Genomic DNA, 20,276 nt, shown 5'->3' on the forward strand with positions numbered 1-20,276 from the left:
TGTAGCAGATTTCTGTTCTTGGACCCGTAGTCTGATGGAAAGGCAAAACTCGACACTTGAGGTTTCCCAACACAGGGCGCGACAAATTTGATATCTTATTTGGAGCCAGCACTCAGGGTATCTTTGAGATTCTCAGTGTGTGAAAGACTCTTAATGTACAATCAGGCACCCATCAACGACGCATGGCGCCAATCCAGCTTCACCTGTGTGTACATAGTTTTCTCAGCGACCGAATAATTGTGATAAAATCATCGACAGCGTGAGTTCGGCTGTTCTGGGTTTGGGGCTATTTTGCTCAGCTAAGAAAATATCTCATCTTCATCTTCGTTCCAACGGCGATGCCACGACCATCGAAGCATCACTTCGACCACACTATTCTCTCCAACGTCTCTTGAACGTAAAGAGACTGCAACACGACGAAGAAATGTGACATGCGCGGGGTTGGGCTGGTGGTTACAGATTCGCTGCGGAGCGTACCTCACAGAGGTTGCGGTTTTAAATGTGATGTATTGCCCCCGAGACTGTGCCAACAAAGATGTAGCATATACGGATAGCTCTTCCATACCACTAGTAGCTTGTTGTATGTATTAGGGATTCCGCGCCGACAAACAACACCAGTTACTGAAGCCTACAACTATGATTCATAGTATAAATGGGGGTTTCTCATGATTAGGTCATTATTTGGGTGTCCCGCACCTTCCATTGCGTCCACAGGGTATAACAGTGCGGGATACAGGTGTTCTGATAGAGAAATTAGAAAGCTACCTCCGCGTGCAACCCCGTGCACAGTGTCTCTAGGGGGAAAAGTGCATAACAAAGATTATATATGTAGATCATGGCTTAATCCTTTTCACCCTGCGACCTCGCCCAGCACTCGCTTTCGAACGTGGTCGATTTGCCTCGACTAGACATTTTCGGCTCAAGAAGTCGTCTTCGGTGCGCTATCCCCCCCTACGCCCAAAGGCCTTTCCTCAGTTTCCTCAAAATTCTCGTTCAAATCGATCTTCATCTTCCTTATTACACTCCGAAAGTTCTCCAACGTTGCCCCGCTCTTGCACACTACCGTCAATGAGTACACACTTGCGTTGAGGCTGTGTATCGAGTAGACGTCCTGTTGTATGTGCGAGGCGACTTCGCACAAAGCCCTGTTGATAGGACAGCTGAGAGAAAACCCTACAGATTTCCACCCTGAAGACGACGGCTCGATATTGAAATATAGTACGTTGATGCTCGGTGGGCCTGCGATGAATGTTGGCCCTGCATCTTCAATCTGGCCAGTGGCTGGGTTGATCACTTTGCCGCCCACGGTAGGCCGGTTGAACTTTGCGTCCCACACTTCGTATGAGGAAGAAGATGCCATGCTGTTGAGCTGAAACGATAAATATTGAGTGTTAGTTCATGTCTTCCCACCCAGAGGTCTTTTTTTTATTACTTGAATGGCTGTTGATTCAACTTGAATGCTTTTCGATTGGATGTGCTTCTTTATTGATTAATAGAGATTATAAGCAGATAAGGAATAGAAGAAGAACGTCCAAATAATGCCGGGCGCTATCAGAATCTCGGTTGCGTGATGACCAACCAACAGACTCTGGGAAACCCAACGACTGGCACGTCTTAGCCACTCCCAGTCACTGCAAGGATCACTAAGAACCAATTCGGTCATCGGGAAGAAGACGACCGAGTTACCTAGATACATGCAGAAGGAGGCTCGACAAATCGAACGTGCGTGGTATGACACCCTACATACATGTACTCAGCCTACGTTACGCAGCCGCCTCTTGGCGGCATGCTTTCTTCCAAGGACCAACAATTACAAGCAAATGATTTCCTTTCAAAGGCCTCTCTGTGCCGTTTCAAGGTTAAATACATGCTGGCTAGCGTTTCCTTGGATTTCTGTCGTCATTTAGCAAAAATGGACAGTATACATCATGCTAGGTCGTTTCTGTTCATTGAATGCTGGACAGAATCAAAACTATCCGCAATGGCAAATAGCTGAAGACTTGGCCGCATGTTGTCTTCCCTAATCTAGGAAACTAATTCCTTCCGGTCCTTTTTTCTTTGGTTTGTTTTTTCATGGTGGTACTTCTTGAATACAATCTAATCCACGTTATAAAGACAGTACATGCAACTTCAAACTCTGAGCAATTTACTCCCAATTTTGGGCGGCAACCAGCTGAGAATTATCACCTTTGCTTGTCTCATTTATTATCAACCTGACGATATTCTGAACGTCTAAGCCCAGGTTACTGAACTGACTCTAAAGGCTGATATTCATCCGGATCTGAGCCAATTGATCTTACTCACGCAAATACAGGCTAGACCATTGCATAATATTCTTGCGGTTTCGGCGCCGAAGAGTTTGTATATTTGAAAGCCTTATGAAAGCACCTCTTTCAGGGTGTAAAATCCGGGCGTAATGGAAGCTGATGCTGTGGGTATGTCCTGTCCCATGTTCACCAATATCTTGTGCAAGCTCCATGTTTTTTCTGCCGTTCAATCTGCCTCGTGACCTACGCTCTAAGTCTAAAACCGAGCTGCACAGTATATGTGACTGAGATATGTAAACACTCAAACTGGGTAAGCCTGACCTAGATTTTCAGAGGCATCAACCTCGTTTGATCCAACTAGTTTGGTTGCTCTGCTTTGAAGATCACATATGCCTCAAACTTTGCCAGACGGGGCTCCGAGTAAAGCATCTGGCGTCACTGATTGGCTCCTCGCCGGCGAAGACGTAGCTTACTCCTGCTCAATCTCATTGTTCTGACCTTGTTCGCTATTTCCACGGGCGCTGATGTTGATGCCTGTCGCTTGTTAGGAGATTCAGATTGTGGGTTGAGTCGTATTTGTACTGACCATCTTTGCCACCGACGGAGGTGCTGCCATCGCTGCCCTTCGTGATGCCGAGGTCGCCGCCAACTAGTCCCCAATTGTTAGTAATGTACAGAAGGTCTAAGTGCAGAAGTTCTTACCATTCTGGACTTGACCGTTAGCACCTACAATGATGCCGAGGTTGTCTTTAAACTGCTCAGACTCTGCCACGGCTTTCGGCTGTCCCTCAGTAGCTTGCCCAGTTTCGGCTTGTTGCGTCCCTCTCGCGGGGTTGACCGCTTCAGTTCTATTACCCTGACGTTGAGCCTCTTTAGCAGCTTCTTTTGCTTTCGCGGCCTCGCCGGGATTCGACCCAAGGCCTTGTTCAGCTGTTGCAGTGGCGTTTCCATTCTTCTTGGCCCCGTTGGCGGCACCCAAGAAGGCGTCAAGGACGCTATTGCCTGTTCCCCCAGCAGGCTTTTTGCCCCCAAGTTGAACACCCCCGATGGTCAGGCCGGCATTGTTGTTGGCGGTCCGGTTGCCAGCGACATTGCCTGCAGTCTCCGAGGCTTGGCCCGCACCATTGCCCTTGTTCTTGCCACCGAGCTGTAGGCCACCGAGGTTAATCCCCCCGTTTTCGAAGCTGATTTGTCTTTTTTGTGCGCTAGGCTTGTCAACGTCTGTTCTAACAAGAGCTGCAGCGCGGCCGGCGACACTGCCCTATGGTTCGTGGGTTAGCCTTACGATGTCAGATAGCAAGGCAACTATAGAAGACACGAGATTTTCTTGCTAGCATTTGAAGATTGGATCACAAAAACTTACCGAGAACAACTTTGACTGGCTTTCTTGGCTATCGCAAAGCCCAGTCTCGCCAAGTGCCAAAAGGGCGAAGGCAAATACAGAACCGAAGCGCATTGTGACCTTGATAAATCGGAGCAAGAGACAAAAAGCTTTCGGATGAATCAGAACGGGCCGCACAGCAGCGAATGAATTATTAAAAAGGAAAACAAATATGTCAAAAAGCGTCAAGCTTTAGTTCCACTAGAAAGAGAGAAAAGAATGAAATTGTTCCAAAAGAGATGCAAAGAAGTGATGAACGGTCTGCGGAACAACGAGAGGACCGGGTACATTGTTCCACATATTACGAGAGGAACAACATAGAATTCAGCCGTCGTCGGAAGCATGTCTCCCATGCCCTGGCAAGAACTTCCTTGCGACACTCGGGAGAGTCTGCTGCCTACTACAGGCTGACGTGGTCGTGAACCAGGGCCATAGAACGTGGTATCGAGATCTCGAGCCGCATGAAGCTCTCTGCTGCATGGACTTGCGTCGTGCTCGGACCAGGTTTTGCCTTCCTGCGCTACAACTTTTACCGTAGCGCCCAGCGATCCAACCTGCCGGGCTCAACACGTAGGGGCCCTGTGTTTTGTTCACGTCTCTAGAGCCCGCTCACGGAGAAGAGGCCTACCAAAACACACGTCAGATGGAGGATGTGGAAGAAAATAGGACGAAAGCCGCCCATGGTGGTGCCCGCATGATAGCGAATCGGTTTTGGGTAACATCGGACGCCGCCGCAAGTGGTTTTCTGGGGCGACTTTGCTGCCGCCTCCACCGTCTCGGCACGTCTTGGCGTCACGGAGCTGTGGCAGCGCAGGCTATTATTGGCGTTGCCGGGGTGGCCTGCGTTTATCCAGTCTGCAACTCTACTTCGCAAGTTTCCGAAGGGCGGGCGCTCAATCAAAAGGGTGTGGCCCTGGACTCTTTGGGGTTTTAGCACGTATTTCGTCACACTTGGTATCTGGTATTATCTGCGTCGTAAGACATTGAGACATAAGGAAGTAAAACGCGCACACGATAACAAGCACACAAAATGAACTGCGGAAGTGCGGCGAAGGTAGTTAGAAGGGCCTCAGGAGGGAGGATTGAAGTGATCTTAAAATCCGTCACACTTCCGCCGCCTGTGCTCATTTTTTTCTATGCTTTTGCCCAAAATATTACACCAAACCACCATCGTCCAAGAAGTTTTGCCTCAAGCGAGACACAAAAAGTACACCTCTTCCCCAAATGTCACTCCGGTTTCCGTTTCGCCACATTTCATGCCAAGGTGTTGATTAAATTGTCGAGGGGGCTTGTCAGAGAAGGAGCTTCCACTTAGCAGGTGCAAGCACCAGTGGGGGCCAACTCCAAGGGCAGGTAAGTGGTGTGGTAGATGGTGGTCACATCCTCATCGCCGGTCGGGTAGGGCGCCTTGGTGGGCTGGGGGTAGCGGGTGTCGTTGGGGTGGTGAGGGGGCTTAGTGAGAGTTACGGGGTGATGGTAGTCTGAGGCCCAGCCAATGGTGTCAGGACAAGTGCCATGGAAGACAGGTGCAGAAGAGGCCGAGACGGCGGCGGAGGTCGTGATCATGCTCTGGGCCGCCGAGAAACCGCCCGTCGCCGTCGCGGTGGAGTTCTTGGAAAGGGTCTTGCTCACCGTGACAGTGACGGTGCTCGGCGGCGCACAGGTGGAAGGCGAAGCCGGGGGCAGCGTGGTGGGACCGGTGCAGTCGGCTCCGGAGATGGAGAACTTAGGCGTCTGCGCGTAGATGACGTAGACGTTGGTGCCGTTGATGGCGTTGCTGTGATTTGTCAGTCCGCTTGCCTTCTTCCCACGATCCAAATCCCTGCTGGTTCTCAGGTGCGCGCTCCGCTTTTCATTTAAGGACGCTGTGTTGCAGCGCATGACTCGGACAGATATACCCCCGTCGAGAAATAGGCTAATGGGGCACAGCTCAGGACCCAATGGAGAGAAAACAGCTCAAGAAACGATTAGGAGACGGAACTGTGCTTACAATTGGTAGCCGTAGGAGTTGAGGGTGGAGCAGGGAACCTCAACGGAGACGGCACCGGCGGCGGTCTCAATGTCCTGAGCCAAAAGAGTGTAGGAAGGGGGCCAGTTGACGAAGTTGACGAGGAAGATGCTGAAGGCCGACGGATCAGTGTCGACGGTGTTCCAGGTCAGCTCATAGCTGGAGCCCTTGGTGACGGTAGAGTTCAGGGACGGGCTGGTGAACTCGATGGCCGAGACCAAAGGGGCCGCGAGGGCGAGGGCAACGGCGAAGAAACGCATTTTGGGGAGTTTTTCGGATCCGGACTGTGATACAAAAGAGTGACTGGGATCGGTGAGGGAACAAAAAGAGAGACTCCTGGAGGTCCGACAGTTCAGGGAAAGGGGGGCAACCGCGGCCATTATGTGCACTTTGGGGCATGACAGGAACAGCGGCAAAAGCCCAAGAACCGGGAGATTGCAAGCAGGCAGCCTGGCTCCAGGGGTGCTCCGCGCCGCAATGCTTGTGGATACACGCCCGGGTCCTCACGGCCGTGATAGTTCATCGAACGACACGGGCGAAGGACGTTCGTATCTGGCCATAGGCGGCGTTGTGCTTGCTGGACTCAAACCCCAAGGTGCAAGGGGCAAATGTGTGGTTCACGATGGCGGACTTGTCACTTCATACAGCAGCGCAGCGCGGATGGTACTTCTCGTAATGGTTAGGAGGCTTCACGTAGCGTCGAATTAAGCGAGAGCCTTGAGCACTCTGTGCGGCACAGCCTGGGCAGGAATCTTACTCTCGGCCTCTCTTTTGGAATCGTTGACAAGCCGCGAATTGCTCGGTTTGCAGCTGCATTGGTGTGGCTGTCTGATAAAGGGGGTAATCCAAACCAGGCCGCTGACGGCCGACGGCTGCACTTAACCGGTCTAATGGGCCCCCGGCAGGGGCTGGCGGTTGGCTTTGCGGCGTTGAGGTAGGCTTGCTTTTCATGCCAAATGCTTCCTGTTCCTGCATCCTGCTATCCCCGTTCCCCGCTGATTGGACAACCCTATTCCCTTCTCGACTCTCTTTGATTCTGTTCCTGCGTCCAACCTGCTAATCCATGGCGCAGAAATCCTTCCGGCTCCGCAGCCTTGTCGCCTGGGGCGTTAGAACCAGCTAAACCACTCATCTGTCACCGCAAATACACTTGCACCGATGAGGTATGGTCCACGACCTGACAGGAGCGTCCGCGCCGCAATGTCGACATCCTCTGGCTAAACGGCTTGCTGCCTTCTGACTCGGGCACCGAGGGAGCAACATGACAAAAGTCCCGCAGGCTTGGGAAATTGGGTATACGGGGTTTGTCGCCTGCGGCACGCTGCACGATGATGGCGAGTCGGCGAGCAACTGTAGCAGGAAATTTGTTCATTTGGATTTTGTACCAAACGCCCATTGCGACCACGCTTTCGAAAGTCTTACTATCTCAGAGGAGAGCCGGTGGGAAATAGGGTTCCCCGCCAGCGCATTTTGCTTCTGTTGGAGCTAATTTCGCCCTCCACCAGAGTTACACAGGGGTCGCGCGTTTGGAACCGGATTACACGTGAGGGGCACGGGTTTGCGGACCCCAGATCCGCCATGAGAGGGGATGCCTTATTTCCGTCTTGGCGAAGCTCTACGCTGGCCCAATATCGAGATGAAGATTCTAGGTGCCAACATTCAACACCCAGTACTAACATCTTGCCAGGAAATTGACGTGAGACGGAGAACGATATTGGCGCACCACAACCAGCAGGAAGGAATCCCAATCCGCTTGATTCCCAGGGTCATCGCGCAGCCAGCTACATGCAGCTTACGCGCCAAGCTTTTTGGTCAGCTGTAAAGCTCAGCTCGGCCGTTGAGCTCAAGCCTAATCCGGACTCCATGGCGCTTAATTACTGCAGTCAAAGATAAACACATGACGCTTTCAGGCCATATCAGAGGCACAGTAATGGCAGCTTGACAGAACGGAAAATTGGTTTCTACAGTTGTGGGACGATTACGCCCAAAGCGCGCCTGTCGCGGATTCCTCACTAATATCTGTCCATGTGCAAGGGGAGTCCAGTTTTCGTCCACGGGCAGTATCTCGGTCTCGTCCTTCGGCGAAGGGTAAGACTGTCTAATGTTGATGAGACGCGGATTCAACTGCCAACCTTTCCCATGCAGAGATTGTGCACCCTCACATGACATTGCGAGACATGTTGTTTTGTCTTAAGAGCGATTGACTTGTAAGCACCCAAAAAGATCTCGCACTTGTCTGAGCATTTTGGCCACGCAACGGAACGTCCTTTTCAGATAGCGACGGAAGACCGACGGGGATTCCCCACTATATCGTTGTCAACATCACCGGCCTAAAGGTTTGCGCAGAAGCAACGTGGATCAGAGGGGTCCACAATGAAGACAAAGGCCGTCTGCCGAGACAAAACGGGCACATTGTTTGGAAGTCATAGAAAGAAGTAAGACAAAGCTATAGGATACAAAAAGAAACTTCTTGATCGACACTTATGCCACTTGTGGACTGTTGACCCATGAGTCGGAATCCCAACCAGCCATCAACTCGAGAAAAGGTTGAGATGTCGGTTCCGTGAAACGATATTTGATGACCATAGCACCTCAGTAGTGGAAACAGCTCACGTCCCAAAGTCCGATATAGAATGTGAGCAATCGATCTACATAGTATCTTTGTTCCCACCACCACACACCGGGTCTTTCCCTAGTCATGTGATAAATGCACAACCAAATGCTCCAGTTTACTGATCGCGTCGCAAATTCTAGGAAGGCAGTCACGCCGCATGCGGTCCCAGTCGACCATGTGCATGTGCTGATGGTTAACCCTCTCGGGCGGGCGCCATTCACTACAATTCAGATCTGGTCCAATGAAGGCTGAGTACTTGGTCTGTCATTGGGTCTGAGATACTGCCCTTCGATCATGATTATAAGTTTAGTCGGAACTTCGTGGCTCACCACTGGCTCCTAATTTTCAGCAGACGTTTTTGCACTCAATTAAATCATCCCGCAGAACATTCTCATCAGCCAAGGTGCAGAGTCGAAATGAAGTTTTGCCCCGTAACGTGTCCCAGGATTGCGTCTGCTGTCTTGATAATCAAGGATCGCGCCTGCAGGTCTGCTCATGTCGCAGCACCGCAAGAGTCTTTCCTCATCCTCATCCTTGTTCTTATTTGAAGCCGACTCATCCTGCCCCGAGAACCAGAAAAGCTCCTTGCCAGCTTGGCAAAGACACAGGAGGCGTCGCTGGGTTCGGCTTGTTCCTCGTGTCTATCGAGCCACTGATCTTGCCACTGCCGCAAGGTGTCATGCTCACGGAAATGGGCCCAACCTGAGGTTTCGATGAGTGGCACTTATGCGGCGTAGTGCCAGGTGGCTGTACGCGTGGGGTCCGAAGTGGCGTAGGGTTCGCGCAATGAATTCCTACTGTGTAATTCATGTACAGCCACTCGGGTGACAAAAAAACAGCGCCGGTTGTCGAATCGAGCCAGCTTTTCCATCAGCAAGAAACCCCATCAAATCTACCGATTTTGTAAGAAAAAAAAATAGAAATCAATTTGAAAGCCATTGGGGTACTCTAGGAAATTTTCTTCATTTTTATTGCACTTCTGTTAGTAGGAAGTCATGGCCTTGACTGCAACTCCCCTATAAAACAACCGGCGCTGTCTTTTGTCACCCGAGTGACAGCGAATATGCGTTTTGACAGTGGGTCCTGTAGCCTGTCCATAAAATTTGCCTGGCCTCGGGATTGGGACAGCGAACTCCGGCGCCATGCACAGCTTTTCATAACATGACGGAGAAAATGCGGGGCTTCCGGTCACCGCGCAGTGGCAGTTATAGTCGATGTGAGGTAGAGGAGATGATGTTCATTGCTCTGTCTGTGGTCAAAAAAGTCACGCCACGAATACGCTTGTTCAAAAAGCATGCAGTAGTATTAGAGGGTATCGTCCATGGACCACTGAGCACCCTACTGCACATCAAAACCCCAAGCCCGCACTGACAATGGTGCAACGGCATGATCATCGGGCTTGAACTTAGACTAATCCCTAGGACACGAGCATCTCACTAACGAAGCATTCGATCCAATGGCTACGGCATTTTACGGACCGGAGAAAGCCGCGTTTGTAGAAACTAAACTGTTTGCCTTACAAAAGGTTATTAATGAGTCTGGAGGTCGGAACTCGCATGGCAACACGGCTGTGTTTCGCCAAAAGGAGGTTTCACTCTTCGGCAATGTACTCTGCAAGAGATTCTCATTGTAAACTGAAATCCTTTATAAGGGCAGATTTCTCTTCCTGCAGTCTCCGTTGACGATTCAACTCCAACGCGTAACAAGCACAAATAGTTTCATAGATGATTGAGGCGCTGACAATAGTAAAAAAGGGGATTAAATATGCTTCGGGTGTCTCATGTAGTCTTCATAGCATCGCTTGGTGAGGGTTCGAGCTTCCTAATGATTCTCGCAGGGTTGCCAGCCACCACGTGATAATCAGGAACGTCCTAGCAAGAAGTTTAGCAACACATAACTCAACCACCCTGCTTCCCACGCAACCCCGCATACCACGCAGCCCAACAACGCGTCACCATAAAACCTACTCCTCTTTTCTAACTATCACAACATCTTCTATTCTACCCCAAACAACGCCATTTTTTGAGGATATCTTTTTTACTATAAGATGAAGCAGTATAGTGAACATGAGCTGCAGCGGGCACTTTGGGATATTGCTGACGGGCTTAGTATCCGCGGGGCAGGTCGCAAATGGGGCATCCCAGAGGCGACTGTACGACAACGTCTCCATGGTACCCAGTCTAGAAATACTGCCTTTGGTAGACTGCAGCGGTTATCTCAGAACCAGGAAGGTCTACTTGCTGAGTGGATATCTAAGCAGGCTGCCCTAGGCTCTGCGTTTTGCCATCAGCAAGTCAAAGGGCTGGCTGAGCGCATGCTGGGCGATGGGCAGCGACCACTTGGGAGGAAGTGGATGCAGCGATTTCTTCGCAGAAACCCATCTATCAGAACCCAGCGATGCAGGGCAATTGACGCTAGGCGAATTAATGGGGCAACTGCTGACATTATCCAGGAATGGTTTCATCGCCTTGATCTGCCAGCAATCCTGCCCATCAAGCCAGCTAATAGATGGAACATGGATGAGACTGGTATCCTCGAGGGCAAAGGAAGCAATGGGCTAGTACTAGGATCGTCAGAGACCAAGTATATCCAGAAAAAACAGCCTGGATCGCGGGCATGGGTATCTCTGATCGAGTGCGTCTCTGCCAGAGGACGCGCACTTCCGCCTCTTGTTATGTATAAGGGCAAGTCAGTCCAGCAACAGTGGTTTCCTCTAGATCTTCAACCCTATGCTAGCTGGAAATTCACAGCAACAGAGAACGGCTGGACAACTGATCAGAATGCCCTAGAATGGCTAGAAAAGGTCTTTATCCCTCAGACTGTCCCAGAGGACCCTTCAGATACTAGACTACTAGTTCTAGACGCCCATCATAGCCATACAACAACAGACTTTCTGTGGCGATGCTTCCGGAACCACATACACCTCCTGTTTCTGCCGCCGCACACATCACACGTCCTCCAGCCTCTAGATCAGTCAGTATTCCGACCTCTTAAGGCAGCCTATAGGAAGTATCTAGGGTACCTAGATATACAAAGCGATTCAACTGTAACAGGCAAGAGGAACTTTATAGACTGTTATAGAAGGGCACGTCTAGACGCCTTGACTATCCAGGTTATTAAAAGCGGCTGGAAACACACTGGGTTATGGCCAGTTGATGTAGCGCAACCTCTATCTAGCCCTTTCGTGTCTAAGGCATCAGCCAGCCAGCCAGCCAGACAGCTAGACGGCCAGACAGCTGGGCAGTCAGGAAGTCAGCAGTGGGATGGAGCTGTATCTATAGTCCCATGGTCAACCCCGCGTAAGTCTGCTGATCTTCAGCGTCAGCTGCACCTATTCAACCAGCTTACGCAAGATACCCGAGAAATCTACACCCAACGCCACCTATTTAGAAAGGTCCAAAAAGGCTGGGACCAACAGGCCTATAGACTGACAGTCCTAGAGCGTCAGGCCCAGGCATTCCAGGCCCAGACGGATAGTCAGCAACAAGGCAGGAGAAAAAGGGTCCAGACGGACCCTAACACGACGTTCGCTAATATCGAGGATATCCGACGGGCGCAAATTGCTGCTGGCGAAGCAGAGAGTAGCACAAGTGAATCCAGTGGATCTGAATTATCTAGTGAAGCAGAAAGTTGCATCTGGGTAGGTGGTAGGGATGAGGAATAATGGATGTTGTTGATGGGTATGGTGATATTGATGGGGGTTTGGGGCTGCGTGGTATGCGGGGTTGCGTGGGAAGCAGGGTGGTTGAGTTAAGACATAGATTTGATTTTTTGGTTGCCTACCTTCGTGACAACACTGCTCGCCCCGACGGTACATCCCTTGCCAATAGTCACTCCGGGCAGAATCGTAGCACCTGCCGCCAGCCAACAGTCTTCACCTACTGAAATTGGCTTGCCCAATTCTGGGCCACTGGTTCCATTGCGAATATGTCCGTCGAGTGGATGGGTTCCGCTCAAAAAAGACACGTTAGGCCCCACAAGAGTCCGAGCTCCAATAGAAATGGTGCAGGTGTCGATGAACGTGCAGTTGAAATTGATGAAGACGTTGCTGCCGACCTTGATGTTGTACCCGTAGTCAATGTTAATCGGGCGCTCTATCCAAGGGTACGCATGCAGAATGGCGTCTTCTTCATCTTCCGTCGCCCCAGGGGCGGGCAGGGATTGGTCGCTGTTTGTGATGCTGGTTGTAGATTTGTCAGCTCACAACCTTATGAACCACCTCAAGCACCCAAGCGAGCAGAAATCCTAGGGTTTGTGACTTGCTCTTTCCAGTGCTCGGCTATCTCTCTGCGTGTCAAGTCTCCAGCTCTATTGAGTCTGCCCACAGCCTGGCTACAACGGCGACGTGCTGCGACGAGTTGAGGAGAGAAGGCATAGTATAGCTCGCCTTTTTGCATTCGAGCGAGGTTCTCTTCTTCATCAATGTTTGTCAACATGTTGAATAGTGGGCAGAAACGATTTGCCAAATTTGCGACAGGTAATGGTGTTGCAAGTCAAAGTCCGCGGCATTGCCCGGAAAGCCACTGAGGAGTCAAGATTCTTAAGAGGTATCGAAAAAACATTGTGCGAGAGATCTGCCCACAAATTTGGCGGTGAGCCGCTATATCCGAAATTTAGGCTACCGGCCCGGTGCAGTTTGCCTAGGTTTCTTAATGTGGTAGCTTCAAACACGCATGTTCTTTGCAAATGGCGTCAATCAAACATCAAAGATACGTGATCAAATTTTTGTCCGCAATTACAGATGCGGAGTCTCCTCGAAGAATGTTACAGAGCTAGTTGTCAGTGCAGGTAGGAGACCGGGTCTGCGGAATGGCAGTCAACGGGGGACAGGGAAGACACGCAACGAGGCATGGACCTATTTTTGCGCCGACAGGCGGGGCCGTCATTACGTCGCATCGCTTCAGATTAGCCCTTTTTATCAAGTCAGGCAACATGGTGCGTAGCCGAGGTAATGCTAGCAAGGCTATTCAGAGCGTATACGATAGGACCTGACAAGACGAAAGGTTAGCCGCCGGTATTTTGCTTCTTCTTTTATCTTCTTGTGGCCAAAATACAAGACCTATCCACTAATTAAGCTGCATCTTTGGAGACCAGACACTGTAGATTCACACAGAAATACCGAACTTCCACGCGTCCTGTGATAATGGTTATCGGGTTACATGTAGCTGATCAGTTCTTCGATGTTCTATTTCAGTTTAGTTGCCTTAGCCATTAACCACCTGAGGGTCATCATGCATTTGCTATTTTCTCAGATAAAGCTGAACTGTTCGTGGCTGGTATACTAAGTCAAAGCACCCACTTTTCGGCCACCCCTGCTTTTCGGCCACCCAAAAACGAGGCTATCGCAACACAACCACCTATTTCAATTAACTATCGCCGAGGCCCAGATGCAACTATGATACAGCTTTCTGCTTCGCTAGGGCAATCAGATGCGCTGGATTCATCTGTATCCATTTCAACTTCGCCAGCCTCGATCTGGGCTTGCCGTATATCGCTGATGTTAGCGAACTTAGTATTAGGGTCGATTTTGACAGTCTTCCTCTTCCTTGTTGCAGTATTGCTAACTTGGGCCTGGAGAAGCTGTATTTGGTGCTGGGCAGTAGCTAGCTGGAAGGACTGCTCTTGGAAGCCTTTTTTGACCTTTCTGAATAGTTGGCGTTGTGTGGCGATACTTTGATCCATCTTGTTGAATAAGTCTAGTTGACTGTTGAGATCCCGTATCTTCTTAGGCGTAGACCACGCAACAGCAGATACAGCAGATGCCTATCTATCTATACCCTGAGTAACCTGGATACCCTGGATATCCTGGGTAGCCTTGTTATGTGGTGTTGATGGTGCTGTTGCCTTGGGTAGCAGCAAAGAGCTCAAAAGAGGTCTAGTTGTAGAAATAGGCTATAGTCCAGTATATTTCTAGCCACTTAGAATGTTCTTTTTCGTCAGCCCAGCTAGGCGCGCTAGCTGATAATAAGATAGGAAGTGTCTTTTGCCTACTATAGTTGAATCGTTCCATTGGTTGAGGTTAGGCTGGAGCCTATTACGATAGGCTGCCTTAACTGGGCTGAAGACTGACTGATCTAGTGGCTGAAGGACATGGGAGGTATGTGGCGGTAAGAATAACAGATGGACGTTATTAATATAGCATTGCCACATAAACTCTGTCGTTGTATGGCTCCCATGCCCATCCAGGACCAGCAGTCTGGCCTGATCAGGCTGGGAGGGGGCAGTCTGCGGCAAGAAGACCTTCAGCAGCCACTCAACAGCAGTCTCATCAGTTGTCCATCCATTCTCTGTTGCTGTAAACTCCCATCCATCATATGGGCCAAGATCTAGAGGAAACCACTGCTGCTGGACTGTCTTGCCCTTATATATCACAAGAGGATGTAGTGCCAGGCCCTCAGCTGAGATACACTCGATAATAGATACCCAGGCTCGCGATCCAGGCTGCTTTTTCCGTATAGACTTGGTCTCTGCCCTGCCTAGCACTAGCCCATTTGCGCCTTGGCCCTCAAGGATACCAGTCTTATCCATGTTGTATCTGTTGGCTGGTTAGATGGCTGATATTGCTGGGATTGCGAGATATCTGAACCAGTCCCTGATAATCTCAGTAGATGCCCCATTAACACGTCTAGAATTAATAGATCGACTTCTCTGGACCTTGATAGATGGGTTTCTTCGTATAAAGGCATCTAACCATCTCTTTCCTAGAGGCTAGGTATCGCCCATCGCATTCAGGATACGCTGGGCAAATTCTCTGACTTGCTGATGCGTTGGCGCAAGCCCGAGGTCAGCCTGTATTTGCACCCAGCTTGCCAGCTTAGCCTCCTGACTAATAGAGAGCCTTTGGAGGTCTTCAAATGCTGCTGCTCTAGGTTGGCTGCCCTTTAATCGACTTTGCAGTATTAATCGTGGTACCCCCCATCGCTTAGAGGCATCGCGAGCAGATACCCCATCTGCAATATCGGCAAGCGCTCGATTGACTTCAAATTCGGTATACTGGACCATTAGACTATAAAGAGTAGATGCTAGAAAAATAAAGCGATTTGATGAAGAATAGAAAATGTTGTGATAGTTAGAAGTTGGAGGGCATCTAGAAAATGGGTGGCTGGGCGGCATTTTCGGGTGGCCGAAAAGCAGGGGTGGCCGAAAAGTGGGTGCTTTGACTTACAGAGAGTACAGGGCACCCGTGTTTCAAGTTGGCTTCAGGCTGGCTTCAGGCTGCACTGCATTGATTATCGAGTCACCGCTGTGGACCTTTATGAAGAATAACTTCACACTATCTGAAAGAAATTATGCCTGAGCCAGGTGGAAAGTGGCTTGAACTCTGAATTTGTTTGTTAGATGCCGGATACTATAATCACAAGAAAAGCAGCAAGCTCTGACTGCCTTATTTATCGCTATGGGGTCGAAATTTGTCGACCCGTCATCCTCTCTAAGTCGTTAAACCATACATATCTACTCAAGATCATATATAGATAGCGATCCCACGTGTACTGGCTGCTATGACTTGCAAAAGCGTCGCGCGTCTCAATATATCGTCGCCACGTGTTGGCTATCAGTGCCTTGCCCCTGTAACCTGGGTCCGTGATTTTGGAAGGAAAGAACAGGGCAGCAATAATCCGGTAAGTGAATTTCAGTGCAGTGAGTGGAAGATCAAACAGAAACGTGTATTTTCTGAGAACTGTTGTGGTGACGAGCTTATAAGCAACCGGGGCGGTGCTCTCACTCGTAACATACTCCCTAGAAACAGCCATAACCGTAAGCGGGGGTTTGCGGCATTGAATAGTCAAAAGAACACCCATGAAAATGCACGTACTTTACAGCAGCGCTTACTGCGCGATGATTAATGTGCCCAGAGACGCCATTCTCATCAAATGTGACAATCTTAAATAAGTCAATGTTTGCCCAATGGGAGGAAACACCTAGGTGCATCAGGCTCACAGCGCTAACGTCCCACTTGCGGACATAATCTTCTAGGATGGACTGGATAAGAGCCGTATCCCACCAAACTGTAGGGTTGTCCTGAAGCTTAGGGTGGTCCAACGCCACACATCTTGACGGATCGATTCCGAGAGCGTCGCATGATCCTTTCAGTTCCTGTTTCCGCTTCTCGCCTATCCCGTAGTTGTTACCTGTGATAAAGATGATGCATTTGGTTAGCCCAGTACCGTACCCCATTTCTTTCAACATGCTTATTACCCACCAACAGACATAACTAACAGTCCACCCCTAATGTTATGATCCCTCTCCAGCACACCTAGAATGCTTGGTGCGAAAAAGAGGCACTCATCGTCGGGATGCGCCGTCACGAACAAGATGCTGTGAGCATGTTGCAGCTCATGTGGAAGCAGCCGTGCATCGCCACCCAAAAGATATGCTAGAGCCCATTGTAAGAGAACAGGGCCCAGCAGCAAGACAATAAGAATACGGATAATGATCCGGCGACGGCTACGTGTGGCTACAAGCCAACGGCAGGATCTGGGAATGATTTGGCTGGCAGTCTTCCGTGACATAACTAACAGATTGACTGTGTGATGTTAATCAAGAACAAGCAGAAGTGGGAGGGAAGTTGTTACTAATATACGAACTTCGGCAGGCGCGGAAGTGGATGGCGGAATAATTGGTTTACCCGATACTGCTTGACGTCCGCCCTCATGTACTTAGAGTTATGTTACAGCTCACAAATGGAATGACCAGCCCGATCTGCTTGCGACATTCAAGGCAGTTCGAAGGTGGAAGAGACAGAAAGGCGGTAGTAATAATAAATGCTCTACTTAAGACGTTGCTTAGAATGGGATCCTTGCATGCTATTTACGCTTCCCAATCACTCAGTGTTTTATTCGGTCAGCCACAGTTCAGGGTCAGCCACCCTATATGGAGGGGTCTAGCTAAGATACAGCAGAAGAGCTCGCTGGAGCAGCATCAAGATGCATGGAGAGAATTGTCCAAAGAAGAAACCGGTTGAACAGCCTTCTATTTGTAGAGAATTAGTTTATTTATGCTCGCGTCAGTTGCGGCGTCAAATTGATCATACAATTCGATCCTGCCACTCCTTCTGATCTTGCTTACTACCATGCATTTTCTCTTTACTGGCAGCCCAAAGTGATCCGAAAACTCCCCAGAGCACAAAGAGCACTCCATAATAGAACTCGTATCACCATCAGCATAGTTTTTAACCGCATCTAAATGTAGGAACCTACTGAGTATTCCATAGTCCCAGAAGATGAGAGCAGTGGACTGATAGATGCGATAAGAAACCCCAAGCTCTGAGCGTAATTCTTGGCGACTGTGCTGGTGATACGAACGCACCACGAAACAAGGAATCCTCCGATGGCCTGCAAAACCACCAATATCCAGACAAACGCGGTGTATCCTTCAAAGAAGTTTTTGAAACCCGTTCCAGGCCGCAAAATTATACCAAGCAGAGCAAGCACACAACTATATCCTGCCAGGTATGCATTGTTGGCTAGAAAACTGCTTTTAGCTTTGAAGCATGCCTCCATATAAACACCAGAGAAGGCGACACAGATGCCTGATGCGACCATTGCCATGGTTCCAAGAGCTATGTCTTGACCTTGTAACGTGGTGGTCGCCCTCAAGGAAGTGGCGACCGAGCTAAGTTGTACAAAAAGGACTCCAGTAGTCATGATGACCAGGTAGCACCATTGAAGTCGACTCATCATCTGTTTCAGCAAGATGATACCGAATATGGGCGTCAGTATGAGTTTAATTTGCGTCAGCATCAGGTAGGGCAGCAGGGACAAATTGCGTGCACCAATGGCTTGGCTGGCGGCCGCGACGGTATATAGAGTGGCAGGAATGATGAGACTGTGGTGGCCTCGATGAATTGATAGTAGTAGCCCAGATGCGAATTTGGGGTTTGGAGTAGGTTCGTTGGTATGAGTCCAGAGAAGTCCTATAGATGAAATAACCAATTTGAGAACTTCTGAAAAAACCACAGCAGTAAGCGGATCGTATTTAGGATCTTCGGGGTGTGGTGTGTTCTGTAACTTGTGCTGCAACTGATCTCATAAGGAAACGAACGGTGGACGCAATGGTGAAAGCTTACCATGAGAGATGCTGCATTTTGGGTTGTGAGCTGTCAGGGATTGAATTAGTTGATTATGTCGTTTGATGATGGAGTTATAAGAAAGCAAACCAAGGTGAGGACGATGCCTGCTGCTATCTGCATCTGTTGTGATTCCCGCATTCTGTTTGCCATAGACGAAACAACAAAGAGAAACGATGTTTGTCGAGGTTTGAGCACCTTGGCAACTTTTCCGTCTGCTGTGACGCTGCGGCCTTAGAGAAGTAAAATTCCTGTGCAAGATCAGACGTACGAATCGACCCAAGCGCGAGTGGGTATAATTCTTGTTCAGATCGGTCTTCGGATGACCGGGAATCCTCAGAAGATATGCGGCTACCGCGGGTTCCGTTTCTAGGACCCATTGATACTCTAAGCATCGAGGTCTTGACACTAACAAAGAGCCCCCCGTTCTTTCGGAATGCAAATGCCGTATGATCTCGTGTGTTATCGTTATATATGGGGTTTCGCAATCCAAAATCCCCGAGCTCCGTTTGCCGTGCCAGCAAGGTTTCTCTTATCCCTGATGGTGGCTGCATTACCCTCTGGGCTAATATTAGTCATCAATATCGCTGGGTCTATCAAACTAATTGCCCAGAGCATCCCTGACAGTCTCAATGAGAGGAGAGGGTTGGCGTAGGGACGAGCATCACTTCAATTTTTGTCACTCTACATATCTCTGCGTGTCTACGTCGATTTCATCTAAATGGTACCGTTGCAGAGGCAGAGATGAAGAGTCGCCATTGTTTAGGGTATGGCTTGTCCACTCCAAAGATATTCACTGCAATCGGCGAAGATCATTCACTATAGGCCTGAAAGCTCTGGTCAATGGTCTTCTATTGGTAGTCGCTATTCCAAAATCCTCATCACGGTATTCAAAATGGAAATAAGTGGCCAAATTACTGGCTCATTTATATCTTTATACACTAGAGATTTTCATGCTGTTCCTATTCCGGAGCCAATGAGACCTGAGTTTGCGCCAGACGCACAGCCGTCTGCACAGTAGTATGATAGAGATGCCACCAAACAACAATATGATAATCTGGTGCATGGTGAGATGACCCAGCGACACTATAAATGCGGCGTCGAAGGAGTGCCATGATGAGCTTCCGAGGTGTTCGAACAAAGGCGTTGTGACTGCACCATTTAGGTGGTGAAGTTTTGGGTTGCCTTTGGGGCCTTTTAGTATCTTAAGCGTGGTCCTGTTACGCTGAAGAGCATGTATAGTACTGTATACAGAGTCAGTTGGTAAAACCGGGATGAAACAATCAACCGCCTTTGGTAGTTTTCTTGGACCACAGAAGGCTTACGAAGCAAAATGGCATCCGGTGCTGAACATAACTGTTGGATATGCCAATCCAAACCACCATCGGTTGTACGTCTTTAAGTTCAGTATGATCTCTTTGATGAACTCGTTATCTTTGCTCGCCATCATGAAACCGTTTGAAAATCCTATAGGATGTGCAGCCGGAGCAACGAAGTCAAATCGCCTTAATGGACCCAAAGCCCGACGACATCTCAAGTCCATGTCTAACACAGCTCCTTTGATCACTTGTCAGCATCATGTATCGCCGCCTTCCTCCAGATGAACATCGCTAGTATTAAGCATTGGCCAGCGAAGCCATCGTCTTTCGAAGACTGTAACATCCTTAATCACTAAAAGTGTACGTACCGCCATATTCAAGAAGAATAAGATACCTGAGTGCATCGACTCTTTGGACGGGATACGGATAACCATCCCACATTTCTTTAAGCTCGGGGAACTTATCGGCAATGAACTGGCTAGCCTTGGCATCGGTCCATAAGTGTGTCTCCCAGCCGGGATGCATGTCCAGACAGCTTTGACGCACGTGTTGCCATTTTGTCGCCGCCGTCGGATTCCCTAAGATAATATGATGGAGGATGGGCGGGATCTTGTCTTCGTA

The 20,276-nt window shown here is 49.4% G+C and overlaps 3 protein-coding genes across 3 annotated transcripts; all 3 read right to left on the bottom strand.

Annotated features, from left to right (window-relative positions):
* Nucleotides 1-2,736: 2,736 nt before the first annotated feature.
* On the bottom strand, nucleotides 2,737-3,723 carry ColSpa_06298 (uncharacterized protein; the record flags this gene model as incomplete). The annotated part of the gene is made up of 4 exons (XM_049272510.1): nucleotides 2,737-2,801; nucleotides 2,854-2,916; nucleotides 2,970-3,528; nucleotides 3,631-3,723. The coding sequence occupies 4 exons, from the start codon at nucleotides 3,721-3,723 to the stop codon at nucleotides 2,737-2,739; spliced, it is 780 nt and encodes a 259-aa protein (XP_049128467.1).
* A 1,236-nt stretch (nucleotides 3,724-4,959) lies between these two features.
* On the bottom strand, nucleotides 4,960-5,916 carry ColSpa_06299 (uncharacterized protein; the record flags this gene model as incomplete). The annotated part of the gene is made up of 2 exons (XM_049272511.1): nucleotides 4,960-5,563; nucleotides 5,639-5,916. 2 exons carry the CDS (start codon nucleotides 5,914-5,916, stop codon nucleotides 4,960-4,962), a joined length of 882 nt encoding a protein of 293 aa, XP_049128468.1.
* A 10,091-nt stretch (nucleotides 5,917-16,007) lies between these two features.
* On the bottom strand, nucleotides 16,008-16,780 carry ColSpa_06300 (N-acetylglucosaminyl-phosphatidylinositol de-N-acetylase; the record flags this gene model as incomplete). The annotated part of the gene is made up of 2 exons (XM_049272512.1): nucleotides 16,008-16,399; nucleotides 16,471-16,780. 2 exons carry the CDS (start codon nucleotides 16,778-16,780, stop codon nucleotides 16,008-16,010), a joined length of 702 nt encoding a protein of 233 aa, XP_049128469.1.
* Between the last annotated feature and the right edge of the window lie 3,496 nt (nucleotides 16,781-20,276).

The sequence above is a fragment of the Colletotrichum spaethianum genome (genome assembly GCF_022836535.1).
Source record: "Colletotrichum spaethianum MAFF 239500 DNA, contig15, whole genome shotgun sequence".
In the NCBI taxonomy this organism is placed as follows: Eukaryota; Fungi; Ascomycota; class Sordariomycetes; order Glomerellales; family Glomerellaceae; genus Colletotrichum; species Colletotrichum spaethianum.